General features: G+C 34.1%; 1 protein-coding gene across 7 annotated transcripts in view; it reads left to right on the top strand.

The window, feature by feature from the left end:
* DENND4A (DENN domain containing 4A) overlaps positions 1 to 24,559 on the top strand; it is a 129,888-nt gene that overhangs the window by 65,583 nt on the left and 39,746 nt on the right. For all 7 annotated transcript variants that reach the window (XM_044232001.1, XM_044232006.1, XM_044232005.1 and 4 more), the window contains exons 10-16: positions 419 to 563; positions 1,016 to 1,191; positions 4,819 to 4,919; positions 7,500 to 7,718; positions 9,024 to 9,169; positions 20,895 to 21,028; positions 24,289 to 24,424. In XM_044232001.1, the coding sequence (XP_044087936.1) occupies positions 419 to 563; positions 1,016 to 1,191; positions 4,819 to 4,919; positions 7,500 to 7,718; positions 9,024 to 9,169; positions 20,895 to 21,028; positions 24,289 to 24,424 (1,057 nt within the window). The remainder of the gene's footprint in view (positions 1 to 418; positions 564 to 1,015; positions 1,192 to 4,818; positions 4,920 to 7,499; positions 7,719 to 9,023; positions 9,170 to 20,894; positions 21,029 to 24,288; positions 24,425 to 24,559) is intronic.

Below are 24,559 nucleotides of genomic sequence, written 5' to 3'. Positions count from 1 at the left end.
CTTAAGAGAAGTAGACCTGTAAGTCATGCATTTTTCTGATAATTTCCATGAAAGATGAGCCACTAAAAAACAAACTTCCATTAAACAAATATGCTTTCAACCAAAATATCCCTCTTATAGATTGAATTCTTTACTTGGACATTATCTGCATAACAGATCTTTTTCTAAAAAGAAAAAAATGACTTTTCATTTTCTATATTGAATACAATGCACAATAATTAAATAATTCTGAAACCTCAGAAAACTTCATAGTTTTCATAATGTGTTTCTGGTGACATTTTTCCACACATAAGGGAGGAGTCACATTTAAAGTTGAATAAATAATATAATCCTACACTAATCATGACCTTTTTTCACTATTTTGGATAATGAGGTATTTGAATTTTTTTTAATTGTGTATTTTTGTTTGGATTGACAGTGGTGGCAAGTTTTCAACACTACTTCAAAATTTAGGTCCTGAAAATGCTGTGACACTACTGGTGTTTGCAGTAACAGAACATAAGATTCTCATCCATTCCTTACGGCCTTCCGTGCTTACTAGTGTGACAGAAGCATTAGTGTCTGTGAGTATCAAAGTTCTTATTGGCAATCAATTTCATTCTAGACTTAATTTATTCATTTAATTTAAAGCTACTTTGAGACTTAGCTAAAATTCAGGGAGTAATGAATTTTTATGTTGTGAAAAAATGTTAATTTTTTGACCATTAATATTATAATTATTTAATTTGTTATCAAATGCTAGACTTTAGGTATGAATATTTAAAAGACAGTTTTTTACTCTGAAAAACAATCTGAGGGGTTTGAAGTGGCGGGGGGGTGGGAGTTTGGGGTACCAGGTGGTGGGTATTATAGAGGGCACGGCTTGCAAGGAGCACTGGGTGTGGTGAAAAAATAATGAATAATGTTTTTCTGAAAATAAATAAATTGAAAAAAAAAGACAGTTTTTTGTGTATGCTGATAAATTATGCTTCATTGTCAAACAGCTGAATATTATCCTGTCTTTTGTTTATCCAAGATGATTTTCCCTTTCCACTGGCCATGCCCGTATGTTCCTCTCTGCCCGCTGGCTTTAGCAGATGTCTTGAGTGCACCATGTCCATTCATAGTAGGAATTGATTCAAGATACTTTGATCTCTATGATCCTCCACCAGATGTTAGCTGTGTTGACCTAGATACCAACACCATTTCTCAGTAAGTACATTGTAGTGATTCTATACCCAATCAATTACAACTTCATAGTTTACGTATGTAATTGTGTATTTTTTGAATGCTAATTAGAATTCTTTTGAGCTATATTGTAACCAAAGATGGTTATTACCATCTTTGAATCAACTCATACTATTCTTTTTTTTCCCAGGTTTTATTTATTTTAGAGAGAGAGAATGAGAGTGTGAGAACTGGGGAAGGGACAGGAGTAGAGGGAGAGAATCTCAAGCAGACTCCATGCTGAAGCATGGAGCTGGATCTTACCACCCTGCGATCATGACCTGAACCAAAATCAAGAGTCACATACTTAACCAACTGAACCACCCAGACTCCCCCAACTTGTACTGTTCAGTGGGATAGATGAGGGTATTAGGTTTTACTGTAAAGAAAATATATATTTAATCCTCAGATCTTTAAATATTTAAGAAACATTATTATAATCTTATACTTAGAAATTTAGCAGAAGTGAAATTGAGCTTAAAAACAGAAGAATTTATTTTCCATTTTCCAGATAAGTATGGGTGAAATCACAAATTGAATTGGAGTACTATACCCTGATATTTCAATTCTATTTCTAAGTCTTGTGTAATGCTATTAGAATGCTAAAACTTCAAGAAAAATTTATATACTGCTTTAAATTTTTAAAATAACTTTTAAATTATACATGATTTTATCACCTTTATACTTTAGGAATATTAGGACTTTGTAAGTTTCCTTTTTTTATTGGAATAATATTTAAGTTGTAACTACTGGAGCTCTATTTTTATAGTTTTTTTTTTATAATTCACTTGTTTTTTTATGTTCTCTTTTTATGTTCTCTTGTACCCTTTATTTTCAATTTAATCATACTTAGGCTATTCAGGGAAGAGGAAATTGATGCAATGACCACATTGCATTCACAGGACATACTTAAAGTAACTATGAGTTAGTCTATCAGTAAAGCCCAAAAGCTGGTGCACCTTTTACAACGTAAATATGTGTATGTGCAATAGGTTTTACTCCATTTTTAATAAGCAAGCATATTTCATATTAAAGCCTTTTGATTTAATTATATAATCATATGTTAATTCTAATCCTGTATGTTGAAACCTCAAGTGCCTAAACCACTAGAAAAAAATGGCTTTTTATTATAGGAAAAATAATATATAATATAAAAATATGTAAAATGATAAATAATATAGCAAGAGAATACTTTTCTGTTATAAAGCATATACACTGTCAAAAAATTTTTTTCAGACAACGCTTAACCAAGAAAATATGGAATATACTTTATGCATAAAAGCCATTTTTTATATGGGTTTTCAGAATCAAAGATTCTTTACAAGGAACATGTCATTCATTACCAGGAATATTTAATTCTTTAAATATTAAAATAATATCTCTTTTCTTTGCCAGTTGTTACATGACACAATGTTTTTAAAAATTGAAATGAAGGGTGATAAATTAGTACATACTGTATTAATTATGGTAATAAGTTACATTTACCCTCTTTTATACTTTCCAGTCTGTTAAAAGAATTTTTTTAACTTTATGTTTTTGTTTTGATCACTATTGAGTTAAAGAATGAAAGAAAACATGGGTCATTTGCACTCATAAGCAGTCTTCCTTCTTGTTATTATTGCCTATAGAAGGACTAAACTAGTGAACTAACAGCTTTCTACTTTCCTTCATCCAGAATTTCTGGAACCTCAATCTGAAATTTGAAAGAAAAACAGGTTCTGAATATGCAATTTTGGTTTCTTTTGCCCTCTCTTAGATACATAGAATACAAAGTATGTTATGCATGTCAATAAATTTTTGAAGGAAGGGAAATTAATAGCTGTACTAGGCATAAAGCTATATACATAACCTATGTTATTTCATCTTATTCTTTGTATTTTGTGAGGTAGTTTTTATTAACTCCTCTGACAGGTAAGGAAACCAAAGCTTAGATTTTTAAGTAATTTATTGGAAGGCTCATAGATAATATCTACTGCCAGGTGGATTTTGAAACCATTACTGACCAGCTCCAAAACCAGTACCGCTGCCGCTGATTATTGACTATTTATGTAACAGTAATCTTGTAAGTGGAAGTCACCATGAATAAAAATGCAGAAGGCTTTCATAGACTCAAACTCAGGAACTAAATTAAGACTCTCCTACCCAGCCAAGTTTTAGAGTGACGACATCAAGGGCAAGAGGAGGAAGTTATGTGAATAAATTATAGAAATTAGATGCAATGCACAGATACCAAGATTCTGCTCATTTATACTGCAGATATATCTTGAATTCCCTTTTTTGCTAGGCACTAGGAATAAAAAGGCAAACCAATTACACTCCTTTCTCCTGTTGCTCATAATCTAGTTTATAAAGCAGGCACTCACACAATGAACAAGGTACAGTGGGAGTGCTGTGTTGCAAAGTTTTACCAAGAAAAAATAATGTAAAAAGTGTTTTACATTGTATTCTCTCACTGTAATGCAAGATTCCATGCCCCTGGTCACATTATAAATGAAATATAACCTTACTGTAGGACATCTGCAATTGACTTTGTGTTTTTATCCTCATTTGTGGAAAGATAGGGTAGAATCCAAGATAGTGGTTCTTTGTCAGCCTAAGCTTTCCCATCCATTCTTTTTTCTTTGTTTAGTTTCCAAGGTGATAATTTTGCCCTTTTTGTTCTGTGGGAAGTACAGAGAACATAAAAAAAAAATTCAACTTCCACTGTACACCTGGACTTTATTATTGTCTTTAGAACATGAGTGATTTACTTTTCTTCTTTTTCTCTCCACTTCTCAAGTTTTCTTTAAAAAAAAAAAAGGTATTCATAGCTTTTAAAGTATAAAAAGATTTAATAAAGAATGAAATCAACAAAGCTATAGTTAAATCTGAAAGCTTTATGGTGTTTTATCACTGTCTCTTTTCTTCTCTCCCCCTTGTATAGTTTGAAGAATAACCATGTTACAATAATTGTCAGAAAGGAGAGTGGAGGAGTACAAAGCTACCACTTTTAAGCAGATATCCTCTTATAGTTATAAAAGTATTTTGGAATGTTATCCTTTATCCAAATAATTTAATTTTATAGATTAAAGAAGAAACAAAAACAAATATTACTTTTCTGAAAGAAACAAAAACAAATTTTACTTGTAGAAAACTAAGAAACTCAATATTTAAATATACTCAAGAATTTTGATTAGCTTTCTGGATCATCAGTTCATTTTTTCTGTAGGAGTTCAAGTTTTCCACAGTGCCTTTTCTTATAGTCTGTAAGAAAGAAAACCTCTCATTGATAGGATTTTCCCAATATTTAGGTATCTAAAGTCTCTTAAATGGGGTTTTGAGTAATGACCACCATATTAAGTGTGTAGTGATTGGCATAATAATGCAAGTGGAATTTACTCAGTACTGACATAATTATAAAATTTTGAGCTATATTTAATACAGGGTTCTTCTCTCATGTGAATTAATTTTTAAATATTCTGCATCCCAACTTAACCTGAGTATTTTTCTCCTATTAATTAGAATTTTTTGCATGTTTTATTTTTTGTTCAATATATTTTCTCTTTTCCCTTTTTTATGTATAGCAAAAAAAGTCCTCCTAACAAATATATTATTGTTGTCATTTAATCTCAGAACTGGTGACAAGAAAAATGTAGCCTGGAAGATACTTCCAAAGAAACCATGTAAAAATCTGATGAACACTCTGAATAATTTGCACCAGCAGTTGGCAAAATGTAAGTGTATAACTTAATTAAAGGAAGTAATTTAATCTGAAAAAGGACTCCAATTACTTTGCCTTACTTGTAAAAGGATACTGTTTATTTTATCTGAGGGGAATTTTTTTATAATCTTAAGGGCAAATGAACATTAAAGCAAAATTTGTTAGAAGCTGAATAGGAAATTTATAAAATTTATATTTTATATCTAGTACATTTTCATAGAACCATTTTAGAATAATAAAATTCAAAAAGAGGTTAAGGTCACTGTTTTCTTTAATTTTACTATTATTGAAATGCCAGGGGAAAAATAAGGGTTTCCTCTTGTATATTTTCTTCATACATAGAATAGAAGTTTAGTTTTGAAAATTTAAGACAGATGGTTTAAATTAGAAAATGCTGATGATTTTGATGGGGTGAGAGCTGGGTCATATCCTTTTCGCCTTTCATGGATTAATGCTATGCTTACCTCAAATAATTTGAAAATAGAAGCTTGCCAAATGCATTAAGAAATTAATCAAAATGAAAATTGATTAGGATATGGAATACTTCAGTAAAAAGCTTATATAAGAATACCTTGTCAGTGATCCAGAAATACTGATAAGAAGAATTAAACCTTCATTTCTTTAATCCTCTTGGTATTTTATAACAATGGCTCATTCAGGACCCATAAATTAAAACTTATTGTATGAAAAATGGTCAGTGATGGTGTAGCAATATTTGAGGTTCTCATTTATGTATTTATCATTTATCTAATCCTCTTGGTATTTTATAACAACAGCCCAATCAGGACCCATAATTTAATACTTACTAAATTACTGTGTGAAAAAATGGTTAGTGATGATAGAGCAATATTTGAGGTTTTCATTTATGTATTAGGTGAAATGTAAACATGGGAAGGGGACTATATCCTTGAGGGTTCAAAGTGCCTGAATATTTGGAAATAGGCATGGAGGAAGACAATGTTTCCAAAGCAAACCTTAAAATAAGCAGTTGATTTGGAAGCAGCTTATAAGGACTGGGATATGGTGACATCCCAATAGAACAACATTTTATCTTATAGAACAAATAAATTATGTATAGAACTTTAGTTAAGCTAACTACTTCATTGCTCTCTAACAAGGCATGTACTTCTTTTAAGTGGCTGAGAAGTCCAGCAGCTTTTGCAGCAATATTTAAAATATTATTAAATTCAGTGAAATAGCCCATCCAGCTCAACTGAAGGGCAGAATCTTAAAACTATAAGCTTTTAAACAGTACTGGTAGTTAAGGATTGTTTAACACTTTACAGTGGGCACTTTCACATATAGAAGTTGAGGGAGGTGAAATAGCTTGTCAGAGATCAGACAGTTAACAAGGATGAAGTTAGGATTAAAATCTAGGCCTTCTGTATCAATGCCCACATTCTTCCTAGTACTGTTACTTTTTTGGACAATAACAACTCCAGAAAGAAGAAAAAAAAAACTCTCTAAGGTAATTTATTGTTCCTCATATTTTAAAAAGTGTTTAAATTTTGAAACAATCACAGATATTTCTCTGACCTTTGAGAATAGATGCCCCATCCAAATGGAATATATTTCCTACCAAAAAACATATTCTTCTGTATGAGTGCAATATAACCATGAAAATCAGGAAATTATCATTGAGCGTGACTGTCACCTTTATCCACAGACCAGATTCTAGTTTCATCAGTTATCATAATAATGTTCTTTATAGCAAAGTAATCCATTTCCAAATCAGGTGTTATAATTTAGTTTCAAGTCTCTTTAGTCTCCTTTTCTCTAAACAGTTCCTTGATTTTTCCTTCTTCTTCTTGATTCTTTTGAAGATGATACTTCCTATCATAGAATGGTCCATGATATGGGTTTTCCTCATGGTAAATACAGGTCAGATGTCTTTGGCAAGACTATCGTAGAAGTGACACTTTGTTCCTTTCCTAGCATCCTTACCTAGGATCCTTACAACATCCTTACCATATGTCCCATAATTTATGACGATGTCTACTTTGTGCACTTAAGGTGGCGTCTACCAGGCCTCTCTATTGTGAATTTGTTATTTTACTACTAATGGCTTTAGCATTGAATTGTTCAGGAAGAGGAAGAGCTGTTTTTCACATTTTAATCCTCGTGTTTTTCCTGTAGGCACTTATATTTTTTAAAAGGAGTGGGCAGAGATAGGACTAATGCATTTACCCCTGTGTCCTGCTGATATGGTTGCTAGGATTTTCATTTATTAGTTTATATATAGTTGCTTCAGAACATGAATTTTTTTGATGGTTGTCAGATAAACAAATAATTTTATATTTATTTTGGTTGAAATATATGCAGCAGAGCCTAAAAAATGATGTAGCAAGCTTTGCCAGGGTTTACCTGTTATGAAGTTGTATAAACACAGAGTTCAAGTAGCTTGAGACCTTTTGAATACAGCACGTGTAGTTCTTTCAATTTTATTGAGATATAATTGACATACAGGACTGTATAAGTTTAAGGTATACAGAAGAATGACTTGACTTACCTATATAATGAATTTATATTGATATCATTTTGAACATTGGTTTCAACAGTTTGGAAAAACCACTCAAACTCATTTTCTTCACAGTGCAGCAGAGACCAAGAGACGATGGACTAATGGACTTAACAATGAATGACTATGATTTTAATTCTGGAAAAAGGCTGCATATGATAGATCTGGAAATCCAAGAGGCATTTTTGTATTTCATGGCCTCTATTTTAAAAGGTTATAGATCATACTTAAGACCAATAACACAGGCCCCGTCTGAGACAGCCACAGATGCCTCCTCTCTTTTTGCGCTACAAGGTGAGTGATTGTATAGTTTTATACTTTCCATTTTATTGAGTTTAACCTTGTGATGGTTCAGTTGCTTTCTGTGTTAATTAATAGCTCATGTTTATAAAAACACATACCTATTTTGGGAATATGTGAAGATCGACTTTGTTGGTACTCCATCTCCACAAAACTAGTTATTTCTTGGGCACATTAGTTCTAATCCCATTAGCTAAATATTTGAAAAGCACAGTGCCTCCTAACCATGTAGAAATGTTGTGTCACAGATGTGTTGTGATACTGATATTTTTAGCTTTCAGAGCAGCTGGGCAATATTGGACACTCAGAGGAGCCCCTGGGATGGCCACCTCCAGGCATGGGCAGCCTCATTCATTTTACTTCAGTGTGCTCTATAAATATTACTTTCTGTTTGTGCCCCAAAGCAAAAGAAGTTGGAGAGCCCTGGAGTGCAATTTCTGTCATAATACATATGTATTTTTCTTTTGTGGTATATAACATTTGCAAGAGAAATTCATTTAGTAAGCATATATTGAGTTTCTCTAAATGCTAAGTATATAGTGGTATGCAGAAGACACATGGTCACAAAAAGAGAGAGAGAGAGAGACATGGTCACTTCTCCCATTGAGCTAATAGGCAAGAAGATAAGCAATTTGAAAATAATATGAATGAACACTTTATTTCACAACTTAAAATCACAAAAATCCCTCCAAGGAATTTATGTCTGAGCCAAGGTCTCAGGGATGAGTAGAAATTAGCCACACAAAAGAAAAGTAGAAGACAGTTTTAAGCAGAGAGAACAGATAGAAATAACTTGAGTTTATGGGCCCCAAAAAAAGGCCCAAATGTACTGTAACTGACCACAGCGAGCAATGTGGAGCATGAAATCAGGAAGTAAATTTTTACTCTGTTTCAGTAAGACACAGACATAAACAAATACTAGAAGAAATGTAACTGGGGCTTTGAGAAAGCCAAATACATGGATAAAGAGCATGCCATGAGCATAGAGCATGCAACACCTGCTCGAGGAAAAAAGGAATTTTAAGCATGCTTTCAGATTTGCTACTTTATGTGTAATCTTCAAGGTAGTGAGGGGACCACAGAGACAATTCTGGGTGAGGATTTGAAAGATCTGGATTGAAGTTCCCTTCCTGTTGCTGTCTTTTTCAGGTCATGTCCCTTCTCAGGGGTCTTCGTTTCTTTTTCTTCAAAGTGGTGGGTTGAGGGGGTATGTGGTTAATCAAGTTTCTCCTGGCTTAAAATTTAATGAATCTTTGAATGGTGCTATATTTTGTGACATTATGAATTTATGTTGAACAGCTTTCTTAAGAAGCCGGGACCGGTCACATCAAAAATTCTATAGCATGATGACCAAAACACAAATGTTCATTCGCTTCATTGAGGAATGTTCTTTTGTCAGTGATAAAGATGCAAGCCTGGCATTTTTTGATGATTGTGTAGATAAAGTAAGTAATAGTATGTCTACAGTGCCCTGACTTATTTTGTGTGATTGTTTTAAATGTTGAGTTATATTTCTGTTTAACTTTTATCAGCTTTTAACAAAATCTAAGTTCATTCCATTTCATCATTAACTCTTTATTATGGAAGTTCTGTTGGGCCTACTAGATACTAAAGAGCACCTCTTAGAAGTACCTTGCAGGATTTTACTGAATGATCAGTTCTATTTTAGCACTCAGGTGTATAACCTTGCCTGCCCACTTAGAGACTATAGGAGTTCTCTCCAAGTGTGTGGACCTCAACTTGAACATCCTTAATTTTCACCTTTCCTTTTTGAGGACTGCCATATGCTGAGAGTAGGTGTAGAGCATAATGAATATTTTACTTGAATATATTTACAATTTGGAAGTGAGTTTGTAACTTAAATTAAGTGAATTAATTGTGGTATTTTAAATTCGTGTGTGAAACCTTCCCTTCCCCTTCAGTCCTAATATTATTAGGTGGGATGGAGCAAGGTAGGTATCCCTACTGAACAGAGAGGAATTTGGGAACAGTGGCCAGAAGGGGGGTGTCAAAACATGAATGGGGTGAAGAAGGAAGAACATCCTAGCATTGGGTATTGGAGCCCAAGACAGGTGAAGACAACATCCATGCAAGGGGTGACCTAGCACAGAGAAAAATCAGAGGATGAGAGAATGAAAAGAGTGTCCATGCTAGGGGAAGAATGAGAAGAGTATCTGTGCAGAAACAGCATGGAGCATCAGAGTCTGAGCAAGGTAAGGAGAGTATCTCTACTGAGTAGGGGCAGCTAATGGGGTATCAGAGTTTGATATGGATGAGGAAGATGCCAGCTTGATGGAGGTAAGGGGTTGGTCTGGAAGTAGTTGTTGAAGCCAAATTAGGGTGAAGAAGTCATATATGTGGGGAAGGGTAGTGGTGGAGATGGAAGAATATAGCATATGGGGAAATGGATCAAATAAGTAAATATGTTAAGAACAATGAAGTTACTCAATGTCAGAGAAGGGACTAAGTAATACAGAAAAGGAGAAAACCTGAATGAACCCTGAGGTATTAGAATGAAATTGGAGGCTTGATGTATCATTAGTATTCAATATGTATAGAAAAAAATAGAAATAAATATAGATATAAGTGCGTGTGTCTTTGTGTGAACATATACTCCCTATCTCTGTACAATAGGACCTGGGGGCAGCCATCTCCAATAGCAATGAGTACACCAAATGCACAGATTTTGGCTTCTAAATACTGTTCTCCATTAAAAGGAATTAGGACTCCTTGGAGAAATGATTGGGTCTAGGGCAAGGAAAGTACAAAATAAGCCCTGAAATATCTTGTGCTGGAAAACAAGAAATCACTCCAATAATGGAGACGTGTTTTTTAAAACAACACCACACATATATAGACAGATGCTTGTGCATGTGTGTGTTCATGCGTGCGCGCGCACACACACACACGCAGACAAGCCAGCTTGAGGGACTCCCACTGATTACATTTGGAACAACTTAAACATCAAATGTTAGTAAGAGATCCTAACCCATTGAAAAAAATAGGAAACTCTGAGTCTACACAGATATCAATCAAGAGTGATGAGAAACAGGACTTTAATTTCAAAGTACCTCTGCACAAAATATGTATTCATTACAAAAGGGGAAAGAAAGAGTAACTTTATGGTGGAACAGAATGCCTGGCAGACCCCACTTTTATCTAATCAAAGTGAATATCATCAGTAGTGGAACAAATCAGCATCATACGCCTATAATAGGCCACAGTGAGAATACAACAACTCTATGATATTTCTGCCAAAGATGCATATAACCTCAAGGAAATTCTTCTTCTGCCAAAGAAGCATATAATCTCAAGGAAATTTCACACAAACTCAAATTAAGTGACATTCTACAAAATACCTATTCTGTAATCCATGAACTGTCAGGATTAAGAAAATAAAGGAAAAATAGAGAAACTGTTCAAAGGTGAAGGAAACTGAAGAGACTTGACAGGCAAATACAATATATAGTTCAGAATTGGATGCTTTAGGCAGAACATTATTAATGTAATCATTAAAATGTGTATGTAGTTTGAGGATTAGACTGTAGTAGTGTAACATGTTAATTTCTACATTTTCATGCTGTGTTATGGTTAGATAAGAGAATGTCATCGTTTGTAGGAATTACACACTAAAGCATTCAGGGGTGGTGGGTCATCAGTCCAGCAATTTACTCTGTAAAGATGAAAGGGGATGAGTTGTTTGTACTTGAAAGGTTCCTATACTTGAAACTCTCATATAAAGTTGTGAGTATATGTACATAATGTTCATGATTTTATGCCCATGGCAATAGAAGAAGGGGAGAGAGCAAAGTTTTGTCATATATTTACTCAATAGGTTATACTTGTAAGGATGTTTAAAGAAGTCCATCATGTTCAAATTTATGTGACCGAAAGAAAATTAGTGATTTTTGAGGGCAGGAGGTATAACAGCCAAAATACTGCTCATCCCTCAGTATTCAGAAATTGGCTCAGTTCTGAGTTGGACTCCAAAGTGTTTTTTACTATTAAATCAGTTCCAAATATGTCTTATAAAAATGAGAAATGATTCTAACTATATCAGATATAATAGGAAAAACACTGCCTTGGGAATAAGGACTACCTGAGTCTCAGTTCTTATACCTGTGATTTGAGACAAGTTATCTAGTCTTTCTGTGTCGTTTTCTCACCTATGTTTAAAATACATTGTGAGGAGAGATCACTTTGCATATTTCCCAGTGTTCAAAGTAGTATTGGATGAACTAAAAAGTAGAAAACTTTTTTTCTATTGACTATTTTTTATATTTTACCAATTTTTGATTTTATAGAATGGCCATTCATTTGTTTTTATCATTTCACGACATACAAATGTTTGACTTTTAAATGACTTATACATATGAAGAACAAGAACAAGTTAAGATCCTTCCATTTAGAACACTTGATGGATGAATGGTGTAGAGAAATACTGTTGCTTGTGCTGATAGAGAATGTTAAGGTGCCTAGAAATGATCACCCTAGTTATTGAAATGCTTTGGAGTTGGGGGAAAAAATGGATATATGCCATTATCCACTTAGAACTCATAATTCATTTTTTTCATAGAAATGGATGTAAATGATGATAAGCTGTGGTTCAAATGGTGCCCCTAGGACATGTTTTAAAAAACAAAGTTTATTGAGATATAATATACACATAGTAAATTGCACCTCTGAAATGTACAGTTTGATGAGTTTTGGCAAATAAGATTTCCATGTGGGGGCGCTTGGATGGCTCAGTGGGTTAAAGCCTCTGCCTTCGGCTCAGGTCATGATCCCAGGGTCCTGGGATTGAGCCCCGCATAGGGCTCTCTGCTCAGCAGGGAGCCTACTTCCCTGTCTCTCTCTGCCTGCCTCTCTGTCTACTTGTGATCTCTGTCTGTCAAATAAATAAATAAATACATCTTTTAAAAAAAAAAAAAAAGATTTCCATGTGACCATGACTCCAAAACATAGACCATTTCTATCAACCTGATTTTGAATACTCTATTTAGAAGTGGACTTTTAGAACCCTGGCTTCTTTGTAGGTTGAACTCTGCTTATATAGAGCTTCAAAATCCTGTTTATTTTGAGAGGTAACTCCTTGACAGTTTTATTTACACTGAAGCATTGTGCCAAGAATTTGACTTTCACTTATCTTAGCCAAATCTGTAGGTTTGCTTTATTTGGTGCTTAATAGAAAGAGTAAATAAATAGAAAGATGCGTGGCAAACAGAAAAGTGTGCTTTAAAACATAATTTCTCTACCCTTTTTTATAGGAATAATTGGTTGGTTTTATGTAAAAAATGATGTTTCTGGGGGTGTCTAGCTGGCTGAGGAGGTAGAGCACGTGACTCTTAATCTGAGGGTCATGAGTTCAAGCCCCATGTTGGGCGTAGAGCCTATTTTAAAAAAGAGAGAGATGTTTCTTACACCATTATGCACTTTGGTGGAAGTTTTCCCCAGTGGTGCTGGACTTCCAGTGGTCATCCATATATGCTCATGGAGCTTGCCTTGTGAACAGTGACACACATTCATGTAATAGTTTGTTCCTCTGCCAAGCTAATTAATCATAAGGGACTGAACTAGTAGTGATCAGAGTTTTGCTAATAGCATACTTAAGCCACTACATTGATTAATCCAAATGGGAACACTGAATTTGTTGTGGGAATCCAATTAACGATGCAGAAGACATGAAATCTTGTTCTCTTTTTCTACTCATTTTATGGACCCTGTTCACAAGTTTGTGTTTTAGCTAAGAATTCATATACAGTAATGTGAGTATCACATGGTTTTAAAAATACTCATTAATATTGTAAGACATATAACACTTCTGCTAGGTACCTAGGGCATCATGTTCTAAGAAGGATATTTTATCACTGATAATTACTAGATTATATTGTCTAGGAATTTCTGAAAGTAGGTCACCTGCTATTTACTTGGAGTCAGTGCAGGACTTGATGAGAATAATCGCTTAAAGAATATACATTCTGTCCAAAAAAAGCCAATCCTGTTTCATGTGTAACCACTGTTTCTAGACAGATTATTTTCCTGAAATGCTATTTACCTACTCAAAATCTAGATCCAACAAAGGATCACTTATATATAATGCAATCATGTTGCACTTAAAAATTTGAGTGACTAAGAAAATTAAAACTGAAAATTAACTGACTAAAACATAGTTACTTGTATGTGCTTTATTATAATTCAAGAAGTTTTTTATTAGAGAATATAATAAAATGTCACAAGATCCAAAATACATCTTAATAACCTTCATATGCAGTTAGAGGTTAATTGTATTCCTAGTTTTGTTAAGCAGAACTGTCTGAAATAGTAAATAATTATACAGTACTGGTAGTACCTTTCATTTTTTAATACCACAGTTTAAGTATGCTTAGTAAAGCAAGTGAGTACTTGCTTTTAATCTGCAAATGTTTTATGAATATCAATAATACGTTTAAATAATCATTTATGTGGGTTTGTTTCTTAGTTGGGTGACTTTTAATCATGTAAGTGAACAGATACTCTTGCCTCTGGTAATTTAGCTATGGGAAATAAGTAATACTTATATATAAATTACAAATTATATATTTATATATAGATATTTTTATATAAATTATATATAAATAATATTATTAACTATCTAACTCAATCCATGACAAAGAATGAATAGGAATTAGACATATTCCTCTTTCAACCTCTGCATATTCAAACAGAAAACATTTGCCCAATTTTAGGAAACTAGAGTGGGTAATACTGAATAGGACTATGAAAAACTATGAGAATTATTTGAGCTTCATTTATGACTAATTTAAGAACCATGTGTTCTTGTTCTTCATATGATTGTGTTTTAAATCCTTACAATCTGTTCCTATAGGAGGGTTCTTAACTAAGGGCAGTTTTGTTTAACAGATAGTCTGGTAAGATTTTTCTTAGTCTCTTAAGCATCCCTCTGCAGTGTTTGCTAAGTATATTAATGTCTTATGGAAAAAATATGAAGAGAATATGAAAATTATTTTAATTTTATCCTGTCGTGGGTGTTGGATTTCTTTTTTTCCAATGGGCAGATGTCACTGTGCTTTCCAAAAGACAGAAATGGCCAACTGATTAATGTAGGATGTATATAGCATGATTGTTTTTATAATGTTGAAATGCGATTTCATTGGTATACAGGTTAAGGGAAATATCTTTTCCCAGGGTACCGAATCTGCAAAGTATTTTAATAGACTTTATGGTGCTGAGAATTAGAGCAGCTGTCTTCATACAGGTTTTTTCCTATGTGATCAAAGTGGCTGGAAATTTAGGAGTGCCTGGGTGGCTTGGTCGGTTAAGTGTCTGCCTTGGGCTCAGGTCATGATCCCAGGATTCTGGGATCAGCAACCCCCACCCCCACCCCCGCCCCACACCCAACCCGCAGGCTCCCTGCTCAGAGACTCCTTGCTTCTCTCACTTCTCTAGCTTCTCCCTCTGCCCCTCCCCCACACATGTTCTCTCTGGCTCTCTCTGCTCTCTCTGTGACAAATAAATTTTTAAAGAATAAATAACAAGTAAACAAAAATGGAAAAACATCTATTCATAGACAAGCATTTTGCTCTCATAATGTTCAATTCTGGAGACAGGAGTAGTTTCCACCTTTTCTTTCCAGTGACTTTGGGTATTTAACTATCACTTTGTCTTCATTATCATTGCTGCTCTTATAATTAGATCAACCACATTTCATCTGCATCAAATGTTTGTGCGTAGAGCTTCTCATTGTTCTTGGGTTGCCCCTGAAAACTGTATCCTATTGGGTTACCTATGATTTGAGTTATCATTGACATATTCCTAATGCTGTTGTTTTAAAAATACTGCTCAGACTGTTTTTCAGAGTCCATAGTCTCTCATGGTTCACCTCCCCTTCCAATTTACCCAAATTCCCTACTCCTCTCTAACGCCCCTTGTCTGAGGGGTTTGAAGTGGCGGGGGGGTGGGAGGTTGGGGTATCAGGTGGTGGGTATTATAGAGGGCACAGCTTGCATGGAGCACTGGGTGTGGTGAAAAAATAATGAATACTGTTTTTCTGAAAATAAATAAATTGGGAAAAAAAATACTGCTCAGTTTGCTGATAATGGCTCAGGTGTTCTCTGTTTTTATTGAAAGTTTTAATTTTTAACAATATTATTAAATGACTAACAGAACAGGGAGTGTGGAAAATGAAAGAGAGAAAAAAACTCTGTAAAGCCCAGTGCCCTTTACTTTCAGTGTTTTTTTACATAATTATAATCATATATTTATAATTATATAATTATAAACATATAATTATAAAATGATTATAAAATAATTATAAAAATAAATATATAATTATAATTATAAGTCTCCCAATTTTTTATACAACCAGATCTTATAGGCATTTTTAATATCATTGTCAAATCTCATAAAAGGAAATGTTCATTTTTCCTACAGTAAAACATAACAATTTAAAAAGTCAAATAAGGGACGCCTGGGTGGCTCAGTTGGTTAAGCAGCTGCCTTCGGCTCAGGTCATGATCCCAGCATCCTGGGATCGAGTCCCACATCGGGCTCCTTGCTCAGCAGGGAACCTGCTTCTCCCTCTGCCTCTGCCTGCCATTCTGTCTGCCTGTGCTCGCTCTCTCTCCCTCTCTCTCTCTGATAAATAAATAAAAAATCTTTAAAAAAAAATAAATAAAAATAAAAAAAATAAATAAAAAGTCAAATAATTTTCCAAGGCTTCGGTCTCATTCCTTCCTGCCCCTAGTTTTTACTCCCCAAAGGCAACTACTTTCATCCATTTCTTTCCATCTCTTTCATCCAGTTCTTCAGCTTTCTACCTTAAGATTTCCAAATAACATGTTTTTATTGCTGCTGATTGTTTTATGAATTATCCATTAATTATCCATTAATGTTTTATGTATTATCCATTAATGTCATACCTACCATACCACCTGAATTCTCCCAGTGTCATTATAAGGAATTTTGCTCAAATTGTTGTTCGGTGTTAATATTATTATCACTTTGCATATAATCCCAGCTAGGCCACATAATATATATAGTAATTAGATTTCCTTTCATGCTTGGATTTTGTTTTCTCCAAAGTTAATAATTACTGTATTTTCTTGTTTTGTGTCTATTAACTCATCTCCAAACTTTTCTACAAAAGTGGAAAATCTAAAAATCTGTTTTTCCAACATATCAGGTAATCTATCCATTTGATTTTTTTTTTTAAATTTTTGCTGGAAGTTTCCATGTGTATTGCAGTCTGAACTGATTGTTTGCTACTCTGTCATCCTGGTTTTTTCCTTCACCATCATCTTGGGACTTGTATTGACTTCTCTCCAGAGTTGGATCCCCTGCTTTCTGGCTTTAGTAACTTCTTTCTTAGTGTATTTCCTTTTGACGGAGCACATCTCCCAATAGCTTAGTGAGAGAGCGTACATGAGAGATAAACATTTTTTGATGCCTTACCTGTCTATAAATGTCTTTATTCTCTCCCAATACTTTTTTAAAAAATTTTATTTATTTATTTGACAGACAGAGATCACAAGTAGGCAGAGAGGCAGGCAGAGAGAGAGAAAGGGAAGCAGGCTCCCCACTGAGCAGAGAGCCCGATGAGGGGCTCGATCCCAGGACTCTGGGATCATGACCAGAGCCGAAGGCAGAGGCATTAACCCACTGAGCCACCCAGGTGCCCCCTCTCCCAATACTTGATTGCTAATTTGGCTGATATAAAATTTTTAAATCTTCTAGCTCCAAATGTAATTGTTGAGAATACCATTTGGTCTAATGTTCTGTTGATTTCTGACCTTTTGTACCTGATTTTTTCTTCTCTCTGAAAGCATTTAAGATCCTTGATATTCTAAGTTTCATAAGGATATGTCTGGTGGAGGCCATCTTTTCTTCGTTGAGTTGAATACGTGCAGGCTCTTTTACTCTATGGACTCATTTTCTTCAGATTCTGGGCAATTTTCCTGCATCCCATTCTTTCTTTACTCCATTTCTTCAGTTCTCTTTTTCTGAAGTATGTATTACTTGGACACTGGCCTTCCTATCCTGATACTCCTAACTTTTTTCATCCCATGTTCTGTCTCTCTATTTTTCATCTCCATTTTCTGGGAGATTTCTTCAAGTTTATTTTTCCGACTTTTGTAGTATAATTTTGACTTCTCTCACATTTATAATTTCTCTAAGTCTCTTTTTTTATAGCATCTTCTTATCATGGATGTAGACTTACTCGTTTTAGTTATTTTGAGCAGTTTTTTCCCTCTGCATTGTCTCTGCTTCTTTTTTTTCCCAATGGCATTTTTAAAATTTATTAATTATTTTTATTAACATATAATGTATTATTTGCCCCGGGGGTACAGGTCTGTGAATCGTCAGGCTTACACACTTCACAACACTCACCATTTCACATACCCTCCCCAATGTCTATAACCCAACCACCCTCTCCATATCCCCTGTCTCTGCTGCTTCTTACTCAAGTGTTGCTTTTAATATTTGTTTGTTTTATTCTTCTTCAAGTTATTAGTTTTCCTTGTGTGATCTTTGGTCAGTATTTCAAGAATGAGGCACAAGAACTCACTGGAGCTTTAATGGGAAGGTGAGGCTTGGAGTTTCCTTAGGTATGAGATTGATGGTCATAAAAGAACTCACCTATTTCATTAGAGTCCCTGTTTGATCAGTGTCTATAATTCTTTTCTTTTAGGCTGCTTAGTTTCCCCAAGAGGTTATCTCCAGTCTTGAGCCTGAGGAGTATAAGACTGGTTGCCAGTGTTCTCACAGCAGAATGGGGAAGGTAGCTGAGGGCTTTCCCTTGTATCGTGTAGGCTTTTACTCACTTCTCCTGTTTTTATTAACCTCCTTCATCTGCCACAGCTCTGCTTGGTGTCCTCAAGTCTAGAGTCCCTCTGGGTCACACAGAAAGACCCAACCTCATCTATGGCCACGGTGTGGAGAGGTAGTGCCCTAATACTGAGTTGGGTCAGGGATCTGGGAGTCCTTAACTGGCTTTTAACCAGTTCTCCTGCTTCAGCAACGTGTCCATTCCCATCTTCAAGGTCATTCGAGCACTTTTCATTCCTGATCTTTCTGGGACTCTATGGAGCAAAATGGCTAGATTTTTGGCTTTTTCCTTTATCCCCTCCCCAGTGCCATATCTGTGGCTTTCAGCTTTCACGGGTCACATCAATCTACTTTGCAGCTTCTAAAATGTTTTTCCAGCTGTGCTATTGTCCTCTCTCCAGTTCATTTTATCTTTGTGGGTCATTGTTTTGTGTGTGTGTGTGTGTGTTTTCCAATCCCCTTACTTCTCAGTTTGGTGAGATTTCAAGAGGGATTGAAAGTAAATTGTTGTGTTTAATTTGTCTTGTTCAACCAGAATTGTGTGTGATCTTTATTACTTTAATTTTTAATGATTGTATATTTCATCTATTTATCATACTTTACCTGTTTTTTTGAAATATGGGTGACTTCCAGTGTATTGCTATTGCAATCCTGCAAAAAAAAAAAAACATTTTTCATGCTGATAAATGTTTTTCATGTTAGATTATATTCTTAGAATAAGAATAAGGCAGATGTGTTTAAATATATCTTGCTTTCTAAAGAAGACTTTACCTATTTTGAGTACCAGCAGGGTATGTGATTATCTAGTTTACTGTATCTTTGCTAATTTCACTATATAAAAGTTCTTTTTTGACAGGCTAGAAAGAAAGGTACCCTTTTTTAATACTGATTTTTAACTATCCTTCAACAGAATTTAAATACTTATTCTAAAACCAATATATTCTACTTTGCCTAAATTTTTACTATTAAATTTTATTTGCTTAAACTTTTATTCTGAAGATTGATTACTTTTATAATTTGTGGAAAAACCAATAAAGCTAATACATATTATTTTTTGATTGGAAAGTAACAATATAAGGAAAAGACAAGCAGTAATACCATTACCCAGAGGTAACATTTTGATAAGAGTATATATGTGTGAAAGAGAAAAACACAAGTATATATATGTGTATAGATACACATATGTATATATGGCATACATATTCACTCTTTTAAAAAATTAGAATAAAAATATATGTAAAATGGGTTTTTGTCATTTATCATTACTTTGTGAACATTTTTTCATGTCATTATTCTGAAACATCTTTATTGTTTTCTAGCTCACTATATGGATATATCATTAAAAACATTCTTCAGTCTTGGGGATTATAGCATGTAGTTCTGTGAAATTATAACTGACAATTTATGTAAGAACACTCTGAGTGTCCATTTTTTTAAAATAAGAATTTAAAAATTTTTAAAGATATCCTTGGCCTTTTTTGGTATATTGTGCCTTAAATCCTTATCTTAAAGAGTTAACTTTTTATAATTCTTGTTCACCCATTTATTTCCAACTGGTAATATGATATTCTCTCTAACTTAATAAAGTGCTGTGGGTTAAATTTTGTCATATGTATGATATCTTGTTGGGGTTTTTTGTTTGTTTTTAATTAATGCCAGTGTTGTGCTTTTTAGCTTATGAGCTCTTTTTAGGCATTTTAGAGTCTGTTAAGTTTTCACTTTTTGTGAATATTACCTTGCCATAGAGTATCTAGAAGAGATTGTACTATTCAAGTGCTTTCAATACTGATGTGATTGGAATTTTAACTCAAATCTGCTTCTAGGTAAACTGGAAAAACTTAGAGAAGTATCTTATATTTAGTATAAATGAAACCTAGAACAAGGTATTCTCAACACATACATACACTTGGGTTTGTGAATTTTTTAAAAATATTACTTTTTGAGTACATTCTCATTATTCAAAATGCAAAATAATATGAAAAGGTATACATTGGGAAATCTGGGTCCTATCTCATCCTTTATTCCGTTCATCACCCCTTCCCCATATGGGAAATTACTTTTCATAGTATTCTTTAGTATATCTTTCAAAAAAAAAATGAGTGTGTGTTTTTATTTTTCTCTCTTTTTTACTCAAAAAATAGTATACTGTATACACTGTCCTATACCTTGTTATGTTTACTTAATTATCTTAGAAATCTTTTTTAATGGTGCATAGAAGACTTGCTCATTTTTTTAATAGTTCTTTAATATCCAGCTATATAAATGTTTCATTTAACCATTCCCCATAGACAAATTCTAGGCTAACCAATGTATTTTTCTTAATGTATGTTTTTTAAACTTTTTCAGGTGGATATGGACAAGAGTGGTGAAATGCGACTTATAGAACTGGATGAATCTTTCAAAAGTGAACATACTGTTTTTGTAACACCACCTGAGATCCCCCATCTACCCAATGGTGAAGAACCCCCTTTACAGTACAGGTATTCAAGAGGCAGAATGTTTGAGATTGAAAGAGAGAAGCAATCCATCATCTGTGACGTAGCTTTCTAAGGACTGTGGTATTTTCAAAAATCCAAACTTTACAGATTCCTAATTTTTAGGTGGTAAGCAAGCTTATCCCACATCCATTACTAAGTTTTGAGGTATAAAAAGCAAAGAGTTGTAATTTTGCATAACGTAGACTTGGTTAGCTCTCTATATGTATATAAGTATCTGTTCTCATAAATGTTGGTTAAACTTAGTTAGGATCTCACCCCACCAAAATGCAGCACTTTTATTACAGATTTTGATTTTTGTTTCTCGTTGAAGCTGATTCTCTCGCTTTCATCCCCTTTCCCACACACATAGTGATTAATGTAATCCTGGTTTACAACAGGATTAAATCTAAGTTAGTCAATATTTGTGGCCTTAATTTTAATAATATAATTTTGGGGGCTATTTTTCTGTGAGTTTTTATTTAAGTCGTGGAAATTCAGAACTACTGGGAATCAGTCAGTTAACTTAGGAAATTTGGTCAGATCCTGCAGTAAGTGTTTGGTATATAGGCTTGAATGATACATTGTTCCTGCTTTTAAGTCTAGTGGGAAAGAGAAAAGTTCTGAGCATAGTGAAATAAGGTTGTCATAAAGGTAGATTTATTATACATCCGGATATCTATCCAGATGTATATTACACACATACATTTGTTACCTACTAGAAGTAGTTTCCAGTATGCATTTATTTTTACTTAAAATGGCACTTCCTTTTAGATTTTAAATGATTTCTTTCTCTGGTAATACTTTCTTACTTTAAAGATTTTAAAACCATTTCACATCTATTATTCATTAGGTCACAGTTTATTTTCATTGAAAAAGGATTTTTCAGGACACCCTCATTTATAACTTGGATTAAATTCTTCCTTTTACAGATGAAAAAGTGGTGCAACAGGTGTTTATGAATGTTGTTGATTAATTCATAGGCCACTCGGTTCCTGCCCTTACTTTTCATCTATTGATGATGTTGCTCAGATCACTTTTTAGAATTCTGGGTTTTGTCAGAGGTGTTTAAAATCTCCTAATTTCTCTCTTTCTCACTTCTTTTTCTTTCTAAACAAGATCTCATTTCTTTTATCTGTTTGTACATTACACTTCAAAGACTGTCTTAGGAACAGGTTTCACTAATATAGTTTTGTTTTTCTTTTTATGCTTTGGCTTTAACTTTTTTTCTTTTTTTTAATTTATTTTTTATTTTCAGCATAACAGTATTCGTTATTTTTGCAATTTTACTTTTAGATTTAGTCCTCTAATTTAAAAAAACTACTTAGCTTAGAAAGTTCCCTAGTCTTAAAGAATCTAAGTCACTTCTTATGTTGAGACTAACAATATAATTTTGCAATCATACACATCATTGGAAATACAACTTAAATGTCTTCAGTGAGCACAGTGTGTCCTCTTAGTGAGAGGTTACTCATATTCAACATTGTCTGTATGAAATGATAGGGTAGTAAGTTTCCATAAGATAAACAGAATGGACATCAGTTAGAATGGCAAAAATCAACAAGCAAGAAACAACAAGTATTGGAGAAGTTGTGGAGAAAGGGGAACCCTCTTATACTGTTGGTGGGAATGCAGATTGGTGCAGCCACTTTGGAAAACAGTGTGGAGGTTCCTCAAAAAATTAAAAATAGAGATACCCTATGACCCAGCAATTGCATTACTGGGTATTTACCTCAGAGATACAGATGTGGTGAAAAGAAGGGCCATATGCACCCTGATGTTCATAGCAGCAATGTCCACAATAGCCAAAATGTGGAAAGAGCCAAGATGCCCTTCAACAGATGAATGGATAAAGATGTGGTCCATATACACAATGGAATATTACTCGGCCATCAGAAAGGATGAATACCTAACTTTTACATCAACTTGGATGGGACTGAAGGAGATTATGCCAAGTGAAATAAGTCAAACAGAGAAAGTCAGTTATCATATGGTCTCTTATTTATGGAACATAAAGAATAACATGGAGGACATTAGGAGAAGGGAAAAACAAAGGGGGAGAAATCGGAGTGGGAGATGAACCATGAAAGACTATGGACTCTGGGAAACAAATGGAGAGTTTTAGAAGGAGTGGGGTGGGAAGACAGGTGGGCCTGGTGATGGGTATTAAGGAGGCACAGATTCCATGGAGCACTGGGTGTTATACGTAAACAATGGATCATGGAATGCTATACCAAAAACCAATGATGTACTGTATGGTGACTAACACACACACACATACAAAAGATACACAGAATGGTCTTATTATCACACCATGTACATATAATGAATTTTTTACAGGTTGTAGTTTTCCTGAACTTTGCTATTTTATTCCTACTTAACATTTAATATTTATTTTTTCACTTTACTGAATTTGCCTGTGGTAGTGTATAATAGATACAGTTTACCATCTTTTATTATAGCTGGTTTTCTTCTCAGTTAATTGAAACTACTGTTATACCTTTAGGAAGGCTATAAAGTAGGTTCAGTTTGATGCTCAGGGGTTTCTTCTGTTTTAGCATGGCTCTTTCCTAGCTGCAGCTACCTTTCACATTCCCAATAGGGCCATTCATTCTAATCTTTTTGCCACCACCGTCTTTTTCTTCGTCTTCATCTTCATCTTCTTCGTTGTCATCGTCGTCTTCGTCGTCGTCGTCGTCTTCTTCTTCTTCTTCTTCTTCTTCTACCTCTTCGATTTTCTTTCTGACAAATGAGAGCCAGATCCTGCTTAGCTAACCGGATAAACCAATTCATGATAATATAAGAGTTTGTCCTGGAGTGTGCTAATATGTTATTTGTATTTTTTGAAGAGGACGGTTCTGTGGTAATATCTTAATCTAAAGCAATAATACTAATGACTGTCCTGTCTGAAAGAGTATTGATTCGGGGCCCTTTACCAGCTGTCATATTATCTCATATGTTTGCTGTATATTTACGTGAATACTAACTTACAAAGTTCACGTGTTTGTGTCAAATTCAGCAAAATTTAAATCTTTCACTTTCCTACCTCTGAAATATATATTTGAGTTCATATTTGGCTGCTACATGATAGCAAGAAAGGCAACATTAACACAAATATTTGTTGAGTATATATCATAGTCTGATGGAGAAAGATAATCAAAATAGACTCTAAGTTAAGATGTTATTGGTCAGGTTTTTTTTTTTTAGATTGTGACCAGTATGATCATCTATGTGTGCTTGAGATTTTTTTTTCTTTTCAAAAACAGCTATAATGGATTTCCAGTTCTTAGAAACAATTTATTTGAGAGACCTGAAGGATTTCTACAAACACGAAAGAACAAATTGCCTTCAAAATCAAGTAGTCCTAGTAGCCCTTCTCCCATGTTCAGAAGAACAAAACAGGTGCTTTGACAATTTTGCATTCTTCATGTAATCAAGTGTTAGAACAAAAATAAATATGACACTCATCCTCCCTTAATATATTTTACTACCCCATATATATGACTAGATTATTATGCTCCTCAAAACATCCCCCAA

The sequence above is a fragment of the Neovison vison genome, chromosome 13 (genome assembly GCF_020171115.1).
Source record: "Neovison vison isolate M4711 chromosome 13, ASM_NN_V1, whole genome shotgun sequence".
Classification (NCBI taxonomy): Eukaryota; Metazoa; Chordata; class Mammalia; order Carnivora; family Mustelidae; genus Neogale; species Neogale vison.
This window is presented reverse-complemented; position numbering and strand designations above follow the sequence as displayed.